Source organism: Littorina saxatilis, linkage group LG8, assembly GCF_037325665.1.
Source record: "Littorina saxatilis isolate snail1 linkage group LG8, US_GU_Lsax_2.0, whole genome shotgun sequence".
NCBI classification, from domain to species: Eukaryota; Metazoa; Mollusca; class Gastropoda; order Littorinimorpha; family Littorinidae; genus Littorina; species Littorina saxatilis.
Genome location: NC_090252.1, coordinates 966,739 through 984,238, shown reverse-complemented (window position 1 = coordinate 984,238; position 17,500 = coordinate 966,739). Strand labels below are relative to the sequence as shown.

General features: G+C 43.8%; 1 protein-coding gene across 2 annotated transcripts in view; it reads right to left on the bottom strand.

The window, feature by feature from the left end:
• Positions 1-17,500, bottom strand: part of LOC138972499 (uncharacterized) — a 92,423-nt gene that overhangs the window by 72,620 nt on the left and 2,303 nt on the right. Inside the window, exons 1-4 of one of the 2 annotated variants that reach the window (XM_070345135.1) lie at positions 10,099-12,657; positions 9,290-9,492; positions 8,985-9,172; positions 5,469-5,763 (exon numbers count right to left, since the gene is read on the bottom strand). The exons of the other annotated variant lie outside the window; for it this stretch is intronic. Coding sequence (XP_070201236.1) covers positions 5,469-5,763; positions 8,985-9,172; positions 9,290-9,492; positions 10,099-10,884 — 1,472 coding nt within the window. The 5' untranslated portion in view covers positions 10,885-12,657. Of the gene's footprint in view, positions 1-5,468; positions 5,764-8,984; positions 9,173-9,289; positions 9,493-10,098; positions 12,658-17,500 lie in introns of those variants that run through there. 2 annotated transcript variants of the gene reach the window in all.

Below are 17,500 nucleotides of genomic sequence, written 5' to 3'. Positions count from 1 at the left end.
AAATAGGTGTGGTTACGGTAACCCGACCTACCCTAATTTTAGGGGCCGATCCTATAACTTTTTTTACATTTGTCAAAAAAAACAACAACAACAACAAAAACGAGTGCAAAAAACGCAGTGAAAGCGAAAGCGAAAGCGCCCGAGTCGCACACTTATTTCCCTGTCAAGTAGGTTTAATTTGTACACAGTCATTAGAAAAAAAAGTAAAAAAAAAAAAAAAGTGATTGCCTACCTACCTACCCTATTTTTTTTGGCTATGTTACCGTAACCACACCTATTTTTTTTTTTTTTGCCTAATGTATTATGAATAACATTTTGTTCAAACCATTAGCTGGTTTTGTAATTGACTTCGTGCGAAAAAGTGGAGCTGAAGAGGGTGGCAATTGTATTTCACAATAAAAACCTGATGTGCAACTGAAATGTCCTAATTATTCTTGTTAGTTTTGTGCGAAAAAGGGAATGAATATATGATGTGCACAATTTGAAGCTTTGGATTTGACTACCTTTTTAAACAATTTATTATCAGCCGCTTTCTTGCTTCACGCCCTCAACATGTATTATCAGCCGCTTTCTTGCTTCACGCCCTCAACATGTATTATCAGCCGCTTTCTTGCTTCGCGCCCTCAACATGTATTATCAGCCGCTTTCTTGCTTCGCACCCTCAACATGTATTATCAGTCGCTTTCTTGCTTCGCGCCCTCAACATGTCAAGGTTTCGTGTGTTTTCATGCGAACTAGTATATAGTTCTACAGGAAAAGTCCAACACATGGTAAACACTATATAGTTCTACAGGAAAAGTCCAACACATGGTAAACACTATATAGTTCTACAGGAAAAGTCCAACACATGGTAAACACTATATAGTTCTACAGGAAAAGTCCAACACATGGTAAACACTATATAGTTATACAGGAAAAGTCCAACACATGGTAAACACTATATAGTTCTACAGGAAAAGTCCAACACATTGCTCCAATCTTACTATATGGATGTGAGGTATGGGGTTTTGGTTCCTGCGAACTTGCTACTAAACTTCAATTACGTTTTTATAAAATTGTTTTCAAACTAAAAAAATCAACTCCAAATGCTATGATATTTGGTGAACTTGGAAGATATCCACTAGATGTTAATATGAAATGTAGAATGCTTTGCTATTGGTATAAACTGATTAGTCCTATTCATAAAAATAAATTTTCTAGTATTGTGTACTGCTTTACTTATAAATTGTATATCAACAAGATGATTGAATCTGATTATTTATGTTTTATTGAAAAAACCTTAAATGAAATTGGTCTCCCTGGCCTTTGGACTTCTCAAGAAAATGTTCAATATTCAAGCGCATGGTTTAAACAGAAAGTAAAAAGAAGTTTGTTTGACCAGTATATCCATAAATGGTTTACAGAAATTGGAACAAAAAATATGTTTTGGAATTATCGAATGTTTAAAGATATTTTTGTATGTGAAGACTATGTCACACACCTGCCATATCAGCAATGTGTTGCAATGATGAAGTTCAGAACATTAAACAACAATTTGCCTGTACAGAAAGAACGTTACCTTAACATCCCGAGGTCAGAAAGAACTTGCACCAAATGTGTATCACAAGACATAGGTGATGAATTCCATTATTTATTTGTCTGTGATTTTTTCAAAGAAGAAAGAGCTGAGTTGTTACCACCTTACTATTGGAAAAAACCTAATGCACTTAAATTTAAAAAGTTGTTTGCTACTAACAAAAAGAAATTGCTAAAGAATATTTTGAACTTTATTAATAGAATCTGTAACAGTTTTTCATAATCTTTTAAATTTTTATTTATTTATTATATTGGCATATATCATGATTGTATTGATTGTATTTATTGTTCAAAATGCCCCCAGGGGTTATGGACAAATAAAAAAACTTGAAACTTGGTAAACTACTATATAGTTCTACAAGAAAAGTCGAACACATGGTAAACACTATTAAATGTTTACCGTGCGTGTTCACAACTGGTTGCAAAACGTGTGTTCCAAAGTGGAATACTTCAGTTTACAGTGTTGGACTTGTACAAACTGCCGCCATCAAGCATCATCCCTGAGTGAAACACCTCAAAGATCGACACAGAACAACAACAAGAAAGGTTACTTATTGGAACGTTAGCCTACATTTGTGAAAAAACAAGACAAGTGAATGACTTGTTTTATCAAAAACTAAATATTCCAATAAGAAACATTTCTTGGTTTTATTTATCCTCGATTTTGGAACGTTAGCAGTCTATGTGTTTTAGGGTTATCACAAAGATCAACCTGCCAGCTGTGCGCCTTTCTTTTTTTATTTGTTTGTGTGTGTTTTGTTCAAGATATTTTGGTTTGATTTGTTTTGAGGTTGTCTTTTTTTACATGTTAGATTAAATTGCAGTTATCTCCCTTCTGGATGGAGGGAAATTCAAGATGGTGACTTACTGTATACTGTCTTTTCTTGAAAAGTTTTGTTAACTTAATTTTGTAGAAAGTTTCTGAGATAGTGCACCGTTGTGTATTTTATGTTTGTGGTAGCGGAGACTTCGAAATGTGACGGAGGTCACCAAACTTTGTGGACAACAGTGATCATAAAACACTAAGTGTGTCTTGAGCTTACAATGAAAATGTATGATGCGGCCACACACTCAAATGCGCGCATGTGAAAATACACACACACACACACACACACACACACACACACACACACACACACACACACACACACACACACACACATAATACCTAAGGCAGATAGAAGAGCAAAAACATTTTTATTAAAAAAATAATCGGTTTTTTGTGTTGATGCTGTTTGAGAAATGCCAAGATTTGCTATCGACTTTTCAAACAGGCAGTAAACATTTGTAAATTGTAAACGACATGTTTAGACTAAAAAGGTTCTGACAGGGAAAGCAGTTTCGAAGCGCAATCCCAAGGTCAAGATCTGAATGACGTAAAACACAGGCACGATGACGTCAATTCCTGTTTTGCGTCATAGAACTGACGAAATCTTTCTCTGGCAATCTCCAAGTGATTACAATCTGCGAAAACCAGGAATAACCTGATGTGTTTTGGATTGTTGTTGTTGTTGTTGTTGTTGTTGTTGTTGTTGTTGTTGTTGTTGTTGTGGTGGTGGTGGTGGTGGTGGTGTTGTGGTGGTGGTGGTGGTCGTCGTGGTGGTGATCGAGGTGGTGGTGGTGGTGGTGGTAGTGGTGGAGGAGGTGGCGGTGAAGCTCACGGTAGTGGTGGTGACGATGGTGATGATGGCGGCATGTCACGACAAGACACACTTACTGTCTCTCCTCTTTTTGGCGGAGGTGGTGGTCGTCGTCGTCGCTGGTGGTATTGGTGGTCGTTGTGGTGATGGCGGTGGTAGTCGTTGTTGTATTAGGTTGTGGTGTGGGGTGGTTGTGGTGTGGGGTGGTTGTGGTGGTGGGGGTAGTGGTTGTTGTAAGGGATGGCGTGGTGGTGACAGGAGGCGTGCGGACCATGATGAGCTGTGTGGTGCAGCGTGATACTGCATCCAGCCTGTCTAGACGATCAGTCTGCTCATCAGTCCTCCCTACATCATCATCCTCCTCATGTCTGCCCGGTAACACGGCCACCACGCGCCGCTCCAGGCCTGTCACACAGCCATACCACGCTACTGTCACTGTGTCCGTTGCCGCCACCGCCACATCGTGCACAAGTCCCTCCGACCTCGCCTCGTTGTGTAGGAAGTCTTGTATCCTCAACACACTCACCGGTACACCTGCATCCTTCAGTCCCTGCACCACGCCGCTAGCTGGTGACGTCACCCGACCTGCGTCATCCGTGACGTCATCCTGTACATCAAGGCTGTTGGTCAGGACGAACACGTCGCGGTAGCTCAGCTGGAAGGAACTGTTGGCGACGCTGCACCCTGCGTAGAAAAAACCGTTAGAACAGTCTTATCTGATAAACATTCATGTATGGAAGCAAACATTCGTTACATTTCAAGACACAACCTATCCCCGTATTTGTTTTCTCAAACACACCACCCCCCCCCCCCTCCCACACACACGCAGCATACACACTAGTTTTATAAAATCACCACAAAGTGTGTACATTTTAGACACATACAGCAACACTTCGACGTCATTTTGCAGTTTACGTCAATAAAAATGACGTCATTTTTCTCCCTGCAGACTGACCTGACTTAGGATTTGATTGAAATTTTAGTTCTTTTGAAGTGAGCGAAGACTTTTCAATATATTCTCGAGAGGGCGGGGGCGGGGGATGGGTGGGGGGGGGGGTGGAACGAGAAGGTTTACCCCTCAACTCAAACCTACCACAACCATCATCATCATCATCATCATCATCATCATCGACATCATCATCATCATCATCATCATCATCATCATCATCATAACCAACACCCCCACCAACATCAACACCTCCAACATCACCACTATCATCATCAGCTACACAACTTACCCACACCCAGACGGCGTAGCACGGCAGCGATATCCTGACCACACTGTGCGCAGTCCAACGGCCACCGACCTGTGTGATCGTTGCCATGGTGACTCAGCCGTATCACGCTCAGCCCGTCCCCAGGCGCAGGCACGCCGCTGTCGCTGTAGTCGTGGACATTAAACCTGTGAATCACGGGTTGTATTTCACGCAGGATGGCGGGCGCCGAGCGGAGGGGGACAGTGAACACCTGTGTCTGTAGTGCTGGGGGTATGTCGCAGTTAGTAGTACCGGCACACCACAGGTACAGGTGTGGTACTTGCTGCGCTAGGCGTGTTACAAGGTGTGTGTAACGGGGACCATCCTTCATGCTGTGACACAGAATGGAGACATGGTGTTAGAGATGTGTGTCACACTCACATGAGACATGGTGTTAGAGATGTGTGTCTCACTCATATGAAATATGTTGTTAGAGATGTGTGTCTCACTCATATGAAACATGTTGTTAGAAATGTGTGTCACACTCATAATTATGAGACATGGTGTTAGAGATGTGTGTCACACTCACATGAGACATGCTGTTAGAGATGTGTGTCACACTCATAATTATGAGACATGGTGTTAGAGATGTGTGTCACACTCACATGGTGTTAGAGATGTGTGTCACACTCACATGAGACATGCTGTTGGAGATGTGTGTCTCACTCACATGAGATATGATAAGCTTATAACAGTTGTCCGCAAAAGATGTCACTTAATAGTTTACCATAATTACGTCTTTAGGATTTTACGCAGATTGTGGTTATGACAACATGCAATTCCAGGCATACAGGGTGGTGCGAGTTACATCAATCAGACAGCTCTCAGTCTAAGTCTTCCTCTTTCGCACGCACACACACACACACACACACACACACACACACACACACACACACACACACACACACACACACACACACACACACACACGCACACACACACACAACACACACACACACACACACACACACACACACACACACGTATGAACACAAACCTGCTGTGAAAGCTCGCCTCGTCGATCAAGACGTGTAGGTGGCCGTTTTCCACACATGCCAAGAGGTCGGTGACTGCCTGCTCGACATCAGCCTCCCTGTTCCAGATATCGTACCGGTGGTACGACACGCTGCCTGGTGTCACGGAAGGCGTCGGGCCCGCGCTCAGCGACATCTCCAGCTGTTGTTTGATGGATGTGCTGACGGCCCGGGTGTTGTACCGTGTTGACAGCACGTGCACATCGTGCCCCTGTCGCAGCCACCGTAAACCTTGCAGCACCAGCACCACCGTCTTACCTGTTGGAACACAAACAATAGTAAGGTTCATATATTGCAGGACAGTGTGAAAACAAGGCAGTGTTACACGTAGAGACGACTTGCACATCGTGACCCTGGTGATAGGGAAGATGTAGGCCCGCGATCAGCCACCTCAACCCCTGCAGTACCAGAACTGTCATACCTGTTTACACATAAAATATAACCTAAACAATATGAATATACTGTACATGTATTACAACACAATGTGAAAGGAAGGCTCTGTTACATTGAGTCCGTTTCACCAGTTACACGCGAAACACAGCATCAGGAACATAGCAATAAGCATAACAAAATGGATATAACTGCCAAGAACATTCTTATTTTAGAAAATTACATTTCATGGAGACTAAATGAACAAACTTTTCTCCGAGTCAGCTGGATGCCTTTCCTTCAGTTGACACATTTTGGATGGAATCAGACGACACACACAGCGTGCACAAAACAAACCGTCCTCCAACAAAACTAGAACGTTCTGGTACGATGACGATAGAGTAAAACTTGACAAAAAACAACGTCATACACATCGCGTCATTCATTCAACTAAGACGTCATTTGAGCAAACTAGCTGGCATCAGAGCACTGTTATGGGGCTGTCACACTATAACGAATAGCAGTAACTTATGCCGACTTATGAGAATTGTCATCGAAACGCTGGAGTACGTTTGACATAGGTTAGGTGTAAGTTTCTTATAAGTAGTAATAAGTTAAAAGCACGCTGGCATACGTTGTTGTATGCTGAGACCGAGAACAAAAATTTGAACATGTTCAAAATTTGTGGACGTATGCCGACGTACTCTTCATACGTTAGGCATACGCTAGACATACGCTACGCATATGTTAAATACGTTACAGGTAGTTTACTCATACGTCGAGATACGTTGAGATACGTCGAGCTACGCTAGCAGGAAGGTGTACCATACAGCTAACTTATCGATAACCTATTACAGTAGTAACTTATCTTGTAACCTATGTCTTACCTATATCTAACGTATTAGAAGTATGTCTGACGATCGTGTAACTTACTGAACGTGTCGCTACCGTACAACTAGCGTATGATTGGCGTGTTGCTGTCCCTGTATATAAATGGCTCTTCCTCTGCCGCTCTTGGTAGCAGTCTGCGTCTTCTGACCCATGTTGGTTGCTCGCACAGTGTGGAATGATGTTCTGTCTGAGACGCAATATTTATTGTGATTGTCACGTGATCGTTCGAAACACGCCGAGCCCGCTGCGCATAGGTTTCTCATAAGTTACTTATACGTTGGGCATAAGGCGAGGCAGACATACGTTATAATACGCTATCATAAGTTTTATATAAGTTAGTGATGTGTTTCAAATAAGTTAGACGTACGCTATGAATACGTTATGCATTAGTCAAATTTAGATGCTTTTTTTTCGACGTATGCCAACGTATTGACGTTATTTTTTGACTTTTCATACGCTAGACATAAGTTTTTCTAAAACGCTAGAGTGTGACAGCCCCATAAGGAAATCCGAAACATTGTTTTGTCAGTATCGTTTGCCGCAACAACAGCGACGACAATAATTATTGTTGTTGTTCACGATGATGATGATGATGATGATGATGATGATGATGATGATGATGATGATGATGATGATGATGATGATGATGATGATGATGATGATGATGATGATGATGATGATGATGACAGCACCCTTCACACACATGTCAGCAGGTGTACGGTGTAACCTCATTCACGTCCTGTCCTACTAGTGATGTTCACATGTGCGACTTTCAGCCAATTTTGAAACAATTTTTGTCAATGAGAAGCAGGCATGGGAATTGTCTGCCAAAAGGCACATTTTCGCCGATTTTTTTAAATATTTTGTTCCGCCGTAAAAGCTAAAGTGTCCGCCGAAAAAATAAATCGGGGAGGCAAAAATGGTTCTGAAAACTGAATTCAATGGCATCCTTGGAGCTCAGATGACACCAAAGTGCACAATTTGGGTTCTTTGGAGAACATTTTTTCCGGGGGGGCATGCCCCCGGACCCCCCTAGTAAGGCTAGGTGCTTGGCGCCGTTCACTTTGAGCTTACCTTACACATTTTCAGCCTTTTTTACTTTTTCAATTCCCATGCCTGGAGAAGGCAGACAATAGTTGGTGCAGCAAAATAATCGCGATGTTAACCATGTAAAAAGACAACCCCCATTTTGTTCAATTGCCAGCAGGCTTCTGGTCGAGAAGAAACTCCCGTTGAAAACTGTCACGCGACTTTGAACAAAGACCCTAAATACAGGGCGTTTGCTCATCCTGAACTCAGGTCAAAATGAGTTCGGCTCATTCTCTCCCTGACAGGATGCCTTGAGTTTCCTTGTCTGGCAAGGAAACCGATATTTTTACATATTTAGAGCTTTTTGTAATGTATTATTGATATAAGCAGATTCGCGATCGTCGATAATGATTTTTCATGGTGTTTTGTAATTTTTAAATTACAAAGGAATTGATATGTAGGACAGTTTCAAGCGAGCTATTTTTCGCGGCTGTATTTACTGTGCAAACAACTCTAAATATGGCAAAAGTGTCACGTGATAATCAACCGTTTGGTGTCGGCGCTAACTGGAGCAGACGATTTTTTCTGTAACCAGTTGACAGTGATGAAACCATATATTACGGTCTCCTTCCGGCAGCAGTCCCAAAATTTCGACTTGTTTTGACCTTAGAACGATGTCTTTATCATAACTGTGAAGAACAGAACGGAGATCACTGTCGAAGTCGGCCAATCTGCAATCATTTTCGTCTCGCGAACACTGATCTCAAATTTAGATCAGTGCTCGCGAAAACCATATGGGAGATAACTCTGTATTTTTCTGTAGATTCGCGTAGGACTGTAGCGTCCGGTCAGGGAGAGAATGAGCCGAACTCTTGACCTGAGTTCAGGATGTGAACAGCTTTTTTTGGAGGCTTAATTAGTTAGCAGAGTGCGCATAGGAGACTGAACCTTGTTATAGTAGAAGGCCACAGAGCTAAATTTAGTGTTGCCAGCACAAGAAACTAGAGCTGCATCTGCCGCACGCCGATGTTAGCCTTTAACGCGAAACAGACGGCTGAGCTTTAGTGTTCCATCTTCCTTCGACAAAAAATCGTTAAGAGAACAGTGCTAAATCGGCAGCAAGACCAACAACAACAAACACACAAAATAAGAAACAAACAATCTAGTAAGAGAAGCTGTGAGCTTGTCACCTGTTCCTGGCGCTCCCGTAATGTAGACCAGTGGCGGGTCTCGGTTCATTAGTCCCAGCTGTTGCAGGGTCAGAACCAGAAGTGCCAGCCTCCGCCCCAGTTCCGCCACCGCCTGTCCTGCAGTCCGCACCTCCACACGGACACCGTTGTAGCAGGGTACAGACACCGTGGTGGCCGGACCAACAAACCTGTAACAGAAACAATTAAGATAATGATAAATTATAATTAATACTCAAACGTCGAATACCAACATTGTTTCAGCACTGTGCATGTGACGAAACTGACATGGATGTCACTTCTCTCACCTGGCCACGATGTCCAGGTAAAGCTGATCAGTGAGCTGAGTGTCCACTGTGCAGGCCATCCTGTGTTGCCACCAGGTGCTCAGCTGTGATAACACGGCGGGTGTCACGTGCCAGTACGATGCAGGCTGGGACAGTTGGTCAGAGCAACAGCACAGCTTCAGGGCCTCCGCTGTGTTGGCGGCACCCAGGCTCTGACACACCGCCTGCAGCAGAGACATACATGTACAGTACGTAATACTTTATCTTTGTGTGGGACACAAGTATCATTATTTTCTTGGTTGAAACTGACAAAACATCCATCATTGTGACTATGTGCGCACGCTCTCGCGTGTGTGTGTGTGTGTGTGGGTGTGTGTGTGTGGGTGTGTGTGTGTGTGTGTGTGTGTGTGTGTGTGTGTGGGTGTGAGGCAGCAATTGTAAATGTACTGAGACCAGCACACACTCTCTCCCTGTGTGTCTCTATCTCTCTTTCTTTCTCTTTATTCTCTCGCTCTCTGTCCCTAGCTCTGTCACTCTTGTCTGTCTGTGTGTCTGCCTCTCCCTCCTTCCCTCCCTCCCTCTCTCTCTCTCCCCCCTCTCTCTCTCTCTCTCTCTTTCTCTTGCTCTCTCTCTCTCCCTCACTCTCCATCTCTCTCTCTCTCTCTTTCTCTCCTCTCTCTCTCTCCCTCTCCTCTCTCTCTCTCCCTCTCCTCTCTCTCTCTCTGTCTTGCTATCTCTCTCTCTCACTCTCTCTCTCTCTCTCTCTCTCTCTCTCTCTCTCTCTCTCTCTCTCTCTCTCTCTCTCTCTCTCTCTCTCTCTCTCTCGTTACCTGTTCCAATTGTTCATCGTTGTCCAAGACTCGCTCTAACTGAGCACTGCTGATGTAAGGCAGGAAGAGAGTTTTCTTGACAGTCAAGCCACGTCCGATGTCACTCACAAGATGCCTCACCACTCTCTCCGACTTGTCCAGCTGCTTGACCGCTTGCTTCACCTTCTGGGCAAGGAAAGGATCGGCCGGAGGGTGTGTCTCGTTCGAGGCACCCTTGGTTTTCCCCACAGACTTGAGCTCTCCGATCAGAATGCCGTGCTGGCGGTGGATCAAAAGAAAGTCAAAATCGCCCTGACGATCTTGTGCTAAGTCTCTGGGTCGTGGGAGCTGTTTCGCGGCCGCGGCATAGGCAGGCTCGTTGAGATAGCTGCCGAACTGTAGCTGAGACAGGATGAACATGGCCTCGTCACGACTGTCGCCAAGCTCCTGCAGGTTCAGCATCACGTGGTTCTGGGCAAAGTCATCCCGTATGTCGCTCTCCTGCACTCTTTCTGGCGCGAGATGTATCTGTGACAGTGACTCCTGGGTCCACATGCTGTGCTGTGATGGCGGGATGAAGTGGCGACGGGACGGGGGAGCTGTGTGCACAAGGGCGCCACCAGTCGGACAGTCTGGTAACACAAGCACGGGCTCACCTGTACCGGGTGCAGTGCCCCTGAAGTAGGGCACCCTGTTGAACTGTACCGGCGGCACACAGTAGGTACGGGTGAGAGCGTCAGGGTAGAGTGACGTCACGATCTGCCGCCAGGGCTCAGCCTGTGCCTGTTGCGAGTTTCTGGCCGCCATGGTCTCGGGTTCAAACCTTCACTCAATGTGACCTGCGCGCTTTGTTGCTTTTGGGAAGGACAGAGAGCTACCCGCGTTGTGCTGCTGGTTATGATCTACAATTTGTCTTTCCCTTACACCCGGTTAGAGAATCCCTTACACCCGGTTAGAGAATCCCTTACACCCGGTTAGAGAATCCCTCACACCCGGTTAGAGAATCCCTTACACCCGGTTAGAGAATCCCTTACACCCGGTTAGAGAATCCCTCACACCCGGTTAGAGGATCAGTCCAGGTTCACAATGTCCTGTTCTGCTGGTTATGATCAACAACTTGTCTTTCCCTTACACCCGGTTAGAGAATCTCTCACACCCGGTTAGAGTATCAGTCTCTACACATGCCATGCTCTACTGGCTATATCACACTCAGTGACAGAATAACGCACGTCTGGTTCCCCTATAGCTCAGTAGGTAAATCTTCAGACAAAATGTTCCAGGTTTTCACCACACAACGTGTCATGCATGCAGAGTGTGGGGCGCTGTGTGTCACTGACCGAGGTCGGGTGTGGCTCGCTAACACGGCTCAATACGCATATATGTCACAGACAGGCAGACGTCACTGTCACTGACACAAGTCATTTCTCACAGACAGGCAGACTTCACTGTCACTGACACAAGTCAAGTTTCACAGACTGTCACTGACACAAGTCAAGTTTCACAGACTGTCACTGACACAAGTCATTTCTCTCAGACAGGCTGACTTCACTGTCACTCACACAAGTCAAGTTTCACACACTGTCACTCACACAAGTCAAGTTTCACAGACTGTCACTGACACAAGTCATTTCTCACAGACAGGCTGACTTCACTGTCACTGACACAAGTCAAGTTTCACAGACTGTCACTGACACAAGTCAAGTTTCACAGACTGTCACTGACACAAGTCATTTCTCACAGACAGGCTGACTTCACTGTCACTGACACAAGTCAAGTTTCACAGACTGTCGCAGACACAAGTCATTTCTCACGGACAGGCTGACTTCACTGTCACTGACACAAGTCATTTCTCACAGTCAGAATTCACTGTCACTGACACAAGTCAAGTTTCACACACTGTCACCGACACAAGTCATTTCTCACAGCCAGGCTGACTTCACTGTCACTGACACAAGTCATTTCTCACAGTCAGAAATCACTGTCACAGTCAGAAATCACAGTCATTAAAATAAGTCATTTCTCACAGTCAGGTAGACTACACTGTCACTGACACAAGTCATGTTTCACAGTCAGGTAGACTACACTGTCACTGACACAAGTCATGTTTCACAGTCAGGTAGACTACACTGTCACTGACACAAGTCATGTTTCACAGTCAGGTAGACTACACAGTCACTGACACAAATCATGTTTCACAGTCAGGTAGACTACACTGTCACTGACACAAGTCATGTTTCACAGTCAGGTAGACTACACTGTCACTGACACAAGTCATGTTTCACAGTCAGGTAGACTACACTGTCACTGACACAAGTCATGTTTCACAGTCAGGTAGACTACACAGTCACTGACACAAGTCATGTTTCACAGTCAGGTAGACTACACAGTCACTGACACAAGTCATGTCTCACAGTCAGGTAGACTACACAGTCATTGACACAAGTCATGTTTCACAGTCAGGTAGACTACACTGTCACTGACACAAGTCATGTTTCACAGTCAGGTAGACTACACTGTCACTGACACAAGTCATGTCTCACAGTCAGGTAGACTACACAGTCACTGACACAAGTCATGTTTCACAGTCAGGTAGACTACACAGTCACTGACACAAGTCATGTCTCACAGTCAGGTAGACTACACAGTCACTGAAACAAGTCATGTCTCACAGTCAGGTAGACTACACAGTCACTGACACAAGTCATGTCTCACAGTCAGGTAGACTACACAGTCACTGACACAAATCATGTTTCACAGTCAGGTAGACTACACAGTCACTGACACAAGTCATGTTTCACAGTCAGGTAGACTACACTGTCACTGACACAAGTCATGTTTCACAGTCAGGTAGACTACACTGTCACTGATAGTCGCCACAAACCCTGTAGAATTCACAGTGCACGTCAGCGTCATTAAAAGTGCGGGACGAAGCGTCCTACCAGTGCGGGACATTCTGTTTGCAACTCAGAAACTCTTCTCTTTTTTTTTCTCTTTTTTTTAAGAGATTTTTGTATTTGATTGTTTTTATCAAATGCAAACCGTTACTTGCTCAAATGAGGTGACTTATCGACTATACACATGTTTAATATGCACGCAATAATTTGAAAAGTAATTTACACTACTTTCCTTTACCTAATCTTTGCTGGCTTTACACATCAACACGTGTTACACTGATCTTTTTACAGCACTGTGCTGTGTAGTTGTAACGCTACAGTTCACAGTCCTCAACCCAACACAACAACACGTGTTACACTTATCTTGTTAGCACTGTGCTGTGTAGTTGTAACGCTACAGGTCACAGTCCTCAGCCCAACATAACAACACGTGTTACACTTATCTTGTTACAGCATTGTGCTGTGTAGTTGTAACGCTACAGTTCACAGCCCTCAGCCCAACACAACAACACGTGTTACACTGATCTTGTTACAGCAGTGTGCTGTGTAGTTGTAACGCTATAGTTCACAGTCCTCAACCCAACACAACAACGCGTGTTACACTGATCTTGTTACAGCACTGTGCTGTGTAGTTGTAACGCTACAGTTCACAGTCCTCAACCCAACACACGTGTTACACTGAACTAGTTACAGCATGGTGCTGTGTAGTTGTAACGCTACAGTTCACAGTCATCAACTCAATACTTCACACACAAAGGAACGTGATAACTTATGATCCTATGACCCCCTCAACCTTGAATCATTTCTTTTTCGCGTAAAGTAGGCTGACACAGTATTGTCGGTCACACACTCCAAACTCGGTTGTTCACTATATGGCACTGCCGTTTATGTCTTGATTGCAAAACGAACGTCATATACTGATTAAAACAGTAATGAAGCAAGTTGTAATACAGAGATACTGAGAACAAATCGTTGTACAGTGCTAAGACGGAACGCAACAGAACGAACACAAGGTGTGGACCAACGTCGCAGGGAAAAACTTCCTGGTTGAATTATTCGAAGTCCTCTTGTATGCGTGGTGTCAACACTCTGTGTACCCGGGGTGCATAGCTCATTAAATGACACTGAGGTGGGCCATGTGGTATGGTAGCACATTCCTGCCAACATTAGAAAAAGTGTTGTCTATGGGAATTGTCAAACTGCGAATATGCTTAGGTGGAGAATGTTTCTTTCAATAAATACATTTAGAATTCAGATACAAAGTACGAGTAATTGGACAAGAGTAACACACGTGACAAGAGTAACACACGTGACAAGAGTAACACACGTGACAAGAGTAACACACGTGACAAGAGTAACACACGTGACAAGAGTAACACACGTGACAAGAGTAACACACGTGACAAGAGTAACACACGTGAACAGAAAAGTGAAGCAGGTTTATGGAGCTTGATATCTTGAAGCAAGAGGTTATCGTGTATACCGACATTCACAGGTCATGGGTCATTGTCTTCACCAACATTCACAGGTCATGGGTCATTGTCTTCACCAACATTCACAGGTCATGGGTCATTGTCTTCACCAACATTCACAGGTCATGGGTCATTGTCTTCACCAACATTCACAGGTCATGGGTCATTGTCTTCACCAACATTCACAGCTCATGGGTCACTGTCTTCACCAACATTCACAGGTCATGGGTCACTGTCTTCACCAACATTCACAGGTCATGGGTCACTGTCTTCACCAACATTCACAGCTCATGGGTCATTGTCTTCACCAACATTCACAGGTCATGGGTCATTGTCTTCACCAACATTCACAGGTCATGGGTCATTGTCTTCATCAACCTTCACAGCTCATGGGTCATTGTCTTAACCAACATTCACAGCTCATGGGTCATTGTCTTCACCAACATTCACAGGTCATGGGTCATTGTCTTCACCAACATTCACAGGTCATGGGTCATTGTCTTCACCAACATTTACATGTCATGGGTCATTGTCTTCACCAACATTCACAGGTCATGGGTCATTGTCTTCACCAACATTCACAGGTCATGGGTCATTGTCTTCACCAACATTCACAGGTCATGGGTCACTGTCTTCACCAACATTCACAGGTCATGGGTCATTGTCTTCACCAACATTCACAGGTCATGGGTCATTGTCTCCACCAACATTCACAGGTCATGGGTCATTGTATTCACCAACATTCACAGGTCATGGGTCACTGTCTTCACCAACAAGGATACAAGCATAATTATACATGATGCTGCCCCAATAATCTATTGACATTCTGTCAAGGTTTGACTAGCTTACAACAAGGATACAAGCATAATTATACATGATGACATTTTGTCAAGGTGTGACTAGCTTGCAGGGAAAGGTGATGAAAACACCCACAACACTATGTCTCCCACACCATGACAAGCACCCTGTAGAGTTCAGGGAGGGAGGGTGGGGGAAACACCCACAGCACTATGTCTCTCACACCATGCCAAGCACCCTGTAGGGTACAGGGAGGGAGGGTGGGGGAAACACCCACAACACTATGTCTCTCACACCATGCCAAGCACCCTGTAGGGTACAGGGAGGGAGGGTGGGGGTAACACCCACAACACTATGTTTCTCACACCATGCCAAGCACCCTGTAGGGTACAGGGAGGGAGGGTGGGGGAAACACCCACAACACTATGTCTCCCACACCATGCCAAGCACCCTGTAGAGTTCAGGGAGGGAGGGTGGGGGAAACACCCACAGCACTATGTCTCTCACACCATGCCAAGCACCCTGTAGGGTACAGGGAGGGAGGGTGGGGGAAACACCCACAACACTATGTCTCTCACACCATGCCAAGCACCCTGTAGGGTACAGGGAGGGAGGGTGGGGGAAACACCCACAACACTATGTCTCTCACACCATGCCAAGCACCCTGTAGGGTACAGGGAGGGAGGGTGGGGGAAACACCCACAACACTATGTCTCCCACACCATGCCAAGCACCCTGTAGGGTACAGGGAGGGAGGGTGGGGGAAACACCCACAACACTATGTCTCTCACACCATGCCAAGCACCCTGTAGGGTACAGGGAGGGAGGGTGGGGGGTACAGGGAGGGAGGGTGGGGGAAACACCCACAACACTGTTTGGTGTCTTTGTTTAGCTTAATTGTTCACAACAGGGGAAATTGGTTGCCCAACAGAAAATATCGTTAGGTTTTATTAGATCGACATTGTAAGATGACCAACTGAAACACCGTAGTTTTTTTTTTTTTTTTTTTCTTTTTTTTTCTTTGTTTTTTTTTTTAAATAAAAATAATCATAACATAAATTTATTCCTAATGTTCAGCTCAGTTTCCAGTACACCAAATCTTTTTTAACACTCAACTTATACCAGGCCCCTGAGGGTTAAGTCCCTTTGAAAAATAAATAATATTTCAAGGGGTGTCCCATATCTAAATTTACTTATACACATTTTTCCAATCAAGATTAAATGGGTAAGATACTTAAACATTTCATGTGTCAAACCATTCTTATCTCGCACATAAATCAGCACATCTGTTGCTTGTAGAATAATTGCTATGTTATATCGATTGTAGAACAATGTTTCAACATGCTTCCACAAATGGTGAATTTTACTGCAATAGAAAAAGAAATGTTCAATGTAATCAACTTGTTCAATACAGTATGGACATTTATCATTATTTGCGAGTCCCATTTTTAAGAGGAGAATATTGGTTGGGTATATATTGTGTAATATCTTCCACTGTAATTCTTTTAGTCTGGTTTCTGTTGTTGTTTCTTTTGCATTAAGCCAAACTTTTTCTTTAATACTAATACCAAGTTTGTTCAGCCAAAATCGAACACAGCAGGGTGGACTATATTTCATATCTGTCATAAAATTTCGAAAATCTCTAGCTTTTAACATCACTTTATCATTAAAATACAGTTTCGAGAATTCTTCAGTGACAGCATATACATAATCCGTATTGTTCTTTAAATAACGAGACAACGCCGAGTGAACAACAATGTACTGTAAATAGAGTTCTGGTGAAGTACCAATTAGGTTCTGTACATTTTGAAATGACAAAATGGAATTGTTTTCTAAGAGGTCATTGACATGTGTTATTCCTTTTTTTGCCCAGTTGTCAAAATAAATTACATTATTTTGATATTTTATATCGACATTATTCCATATGCATGCCATCTTCAGAGATGACGAAGAGTGCAGTGTATTATGTTCCAACCAGACTCGCAGTACTTTGCTCCAGAAGGAGGACTGAAGACTATCTAACCCTTTAAACTTTTTAGGACCAATAATTGAATTAAAACATGATAAATCTGTTCCAAAATTACGGAAATATAATCTAGGAATCCAAGTCCATGTACTATTGTTATTCATATTCGAGAGCTGATAAATGACGTAATAACGTATAACTATCATATAGCACTTTTATACACAAAATCTACTCAGACTAGATCAACGAAATGTTACTAGCTTGTAAAACAATCACTAAGCCTTCCAACTCTT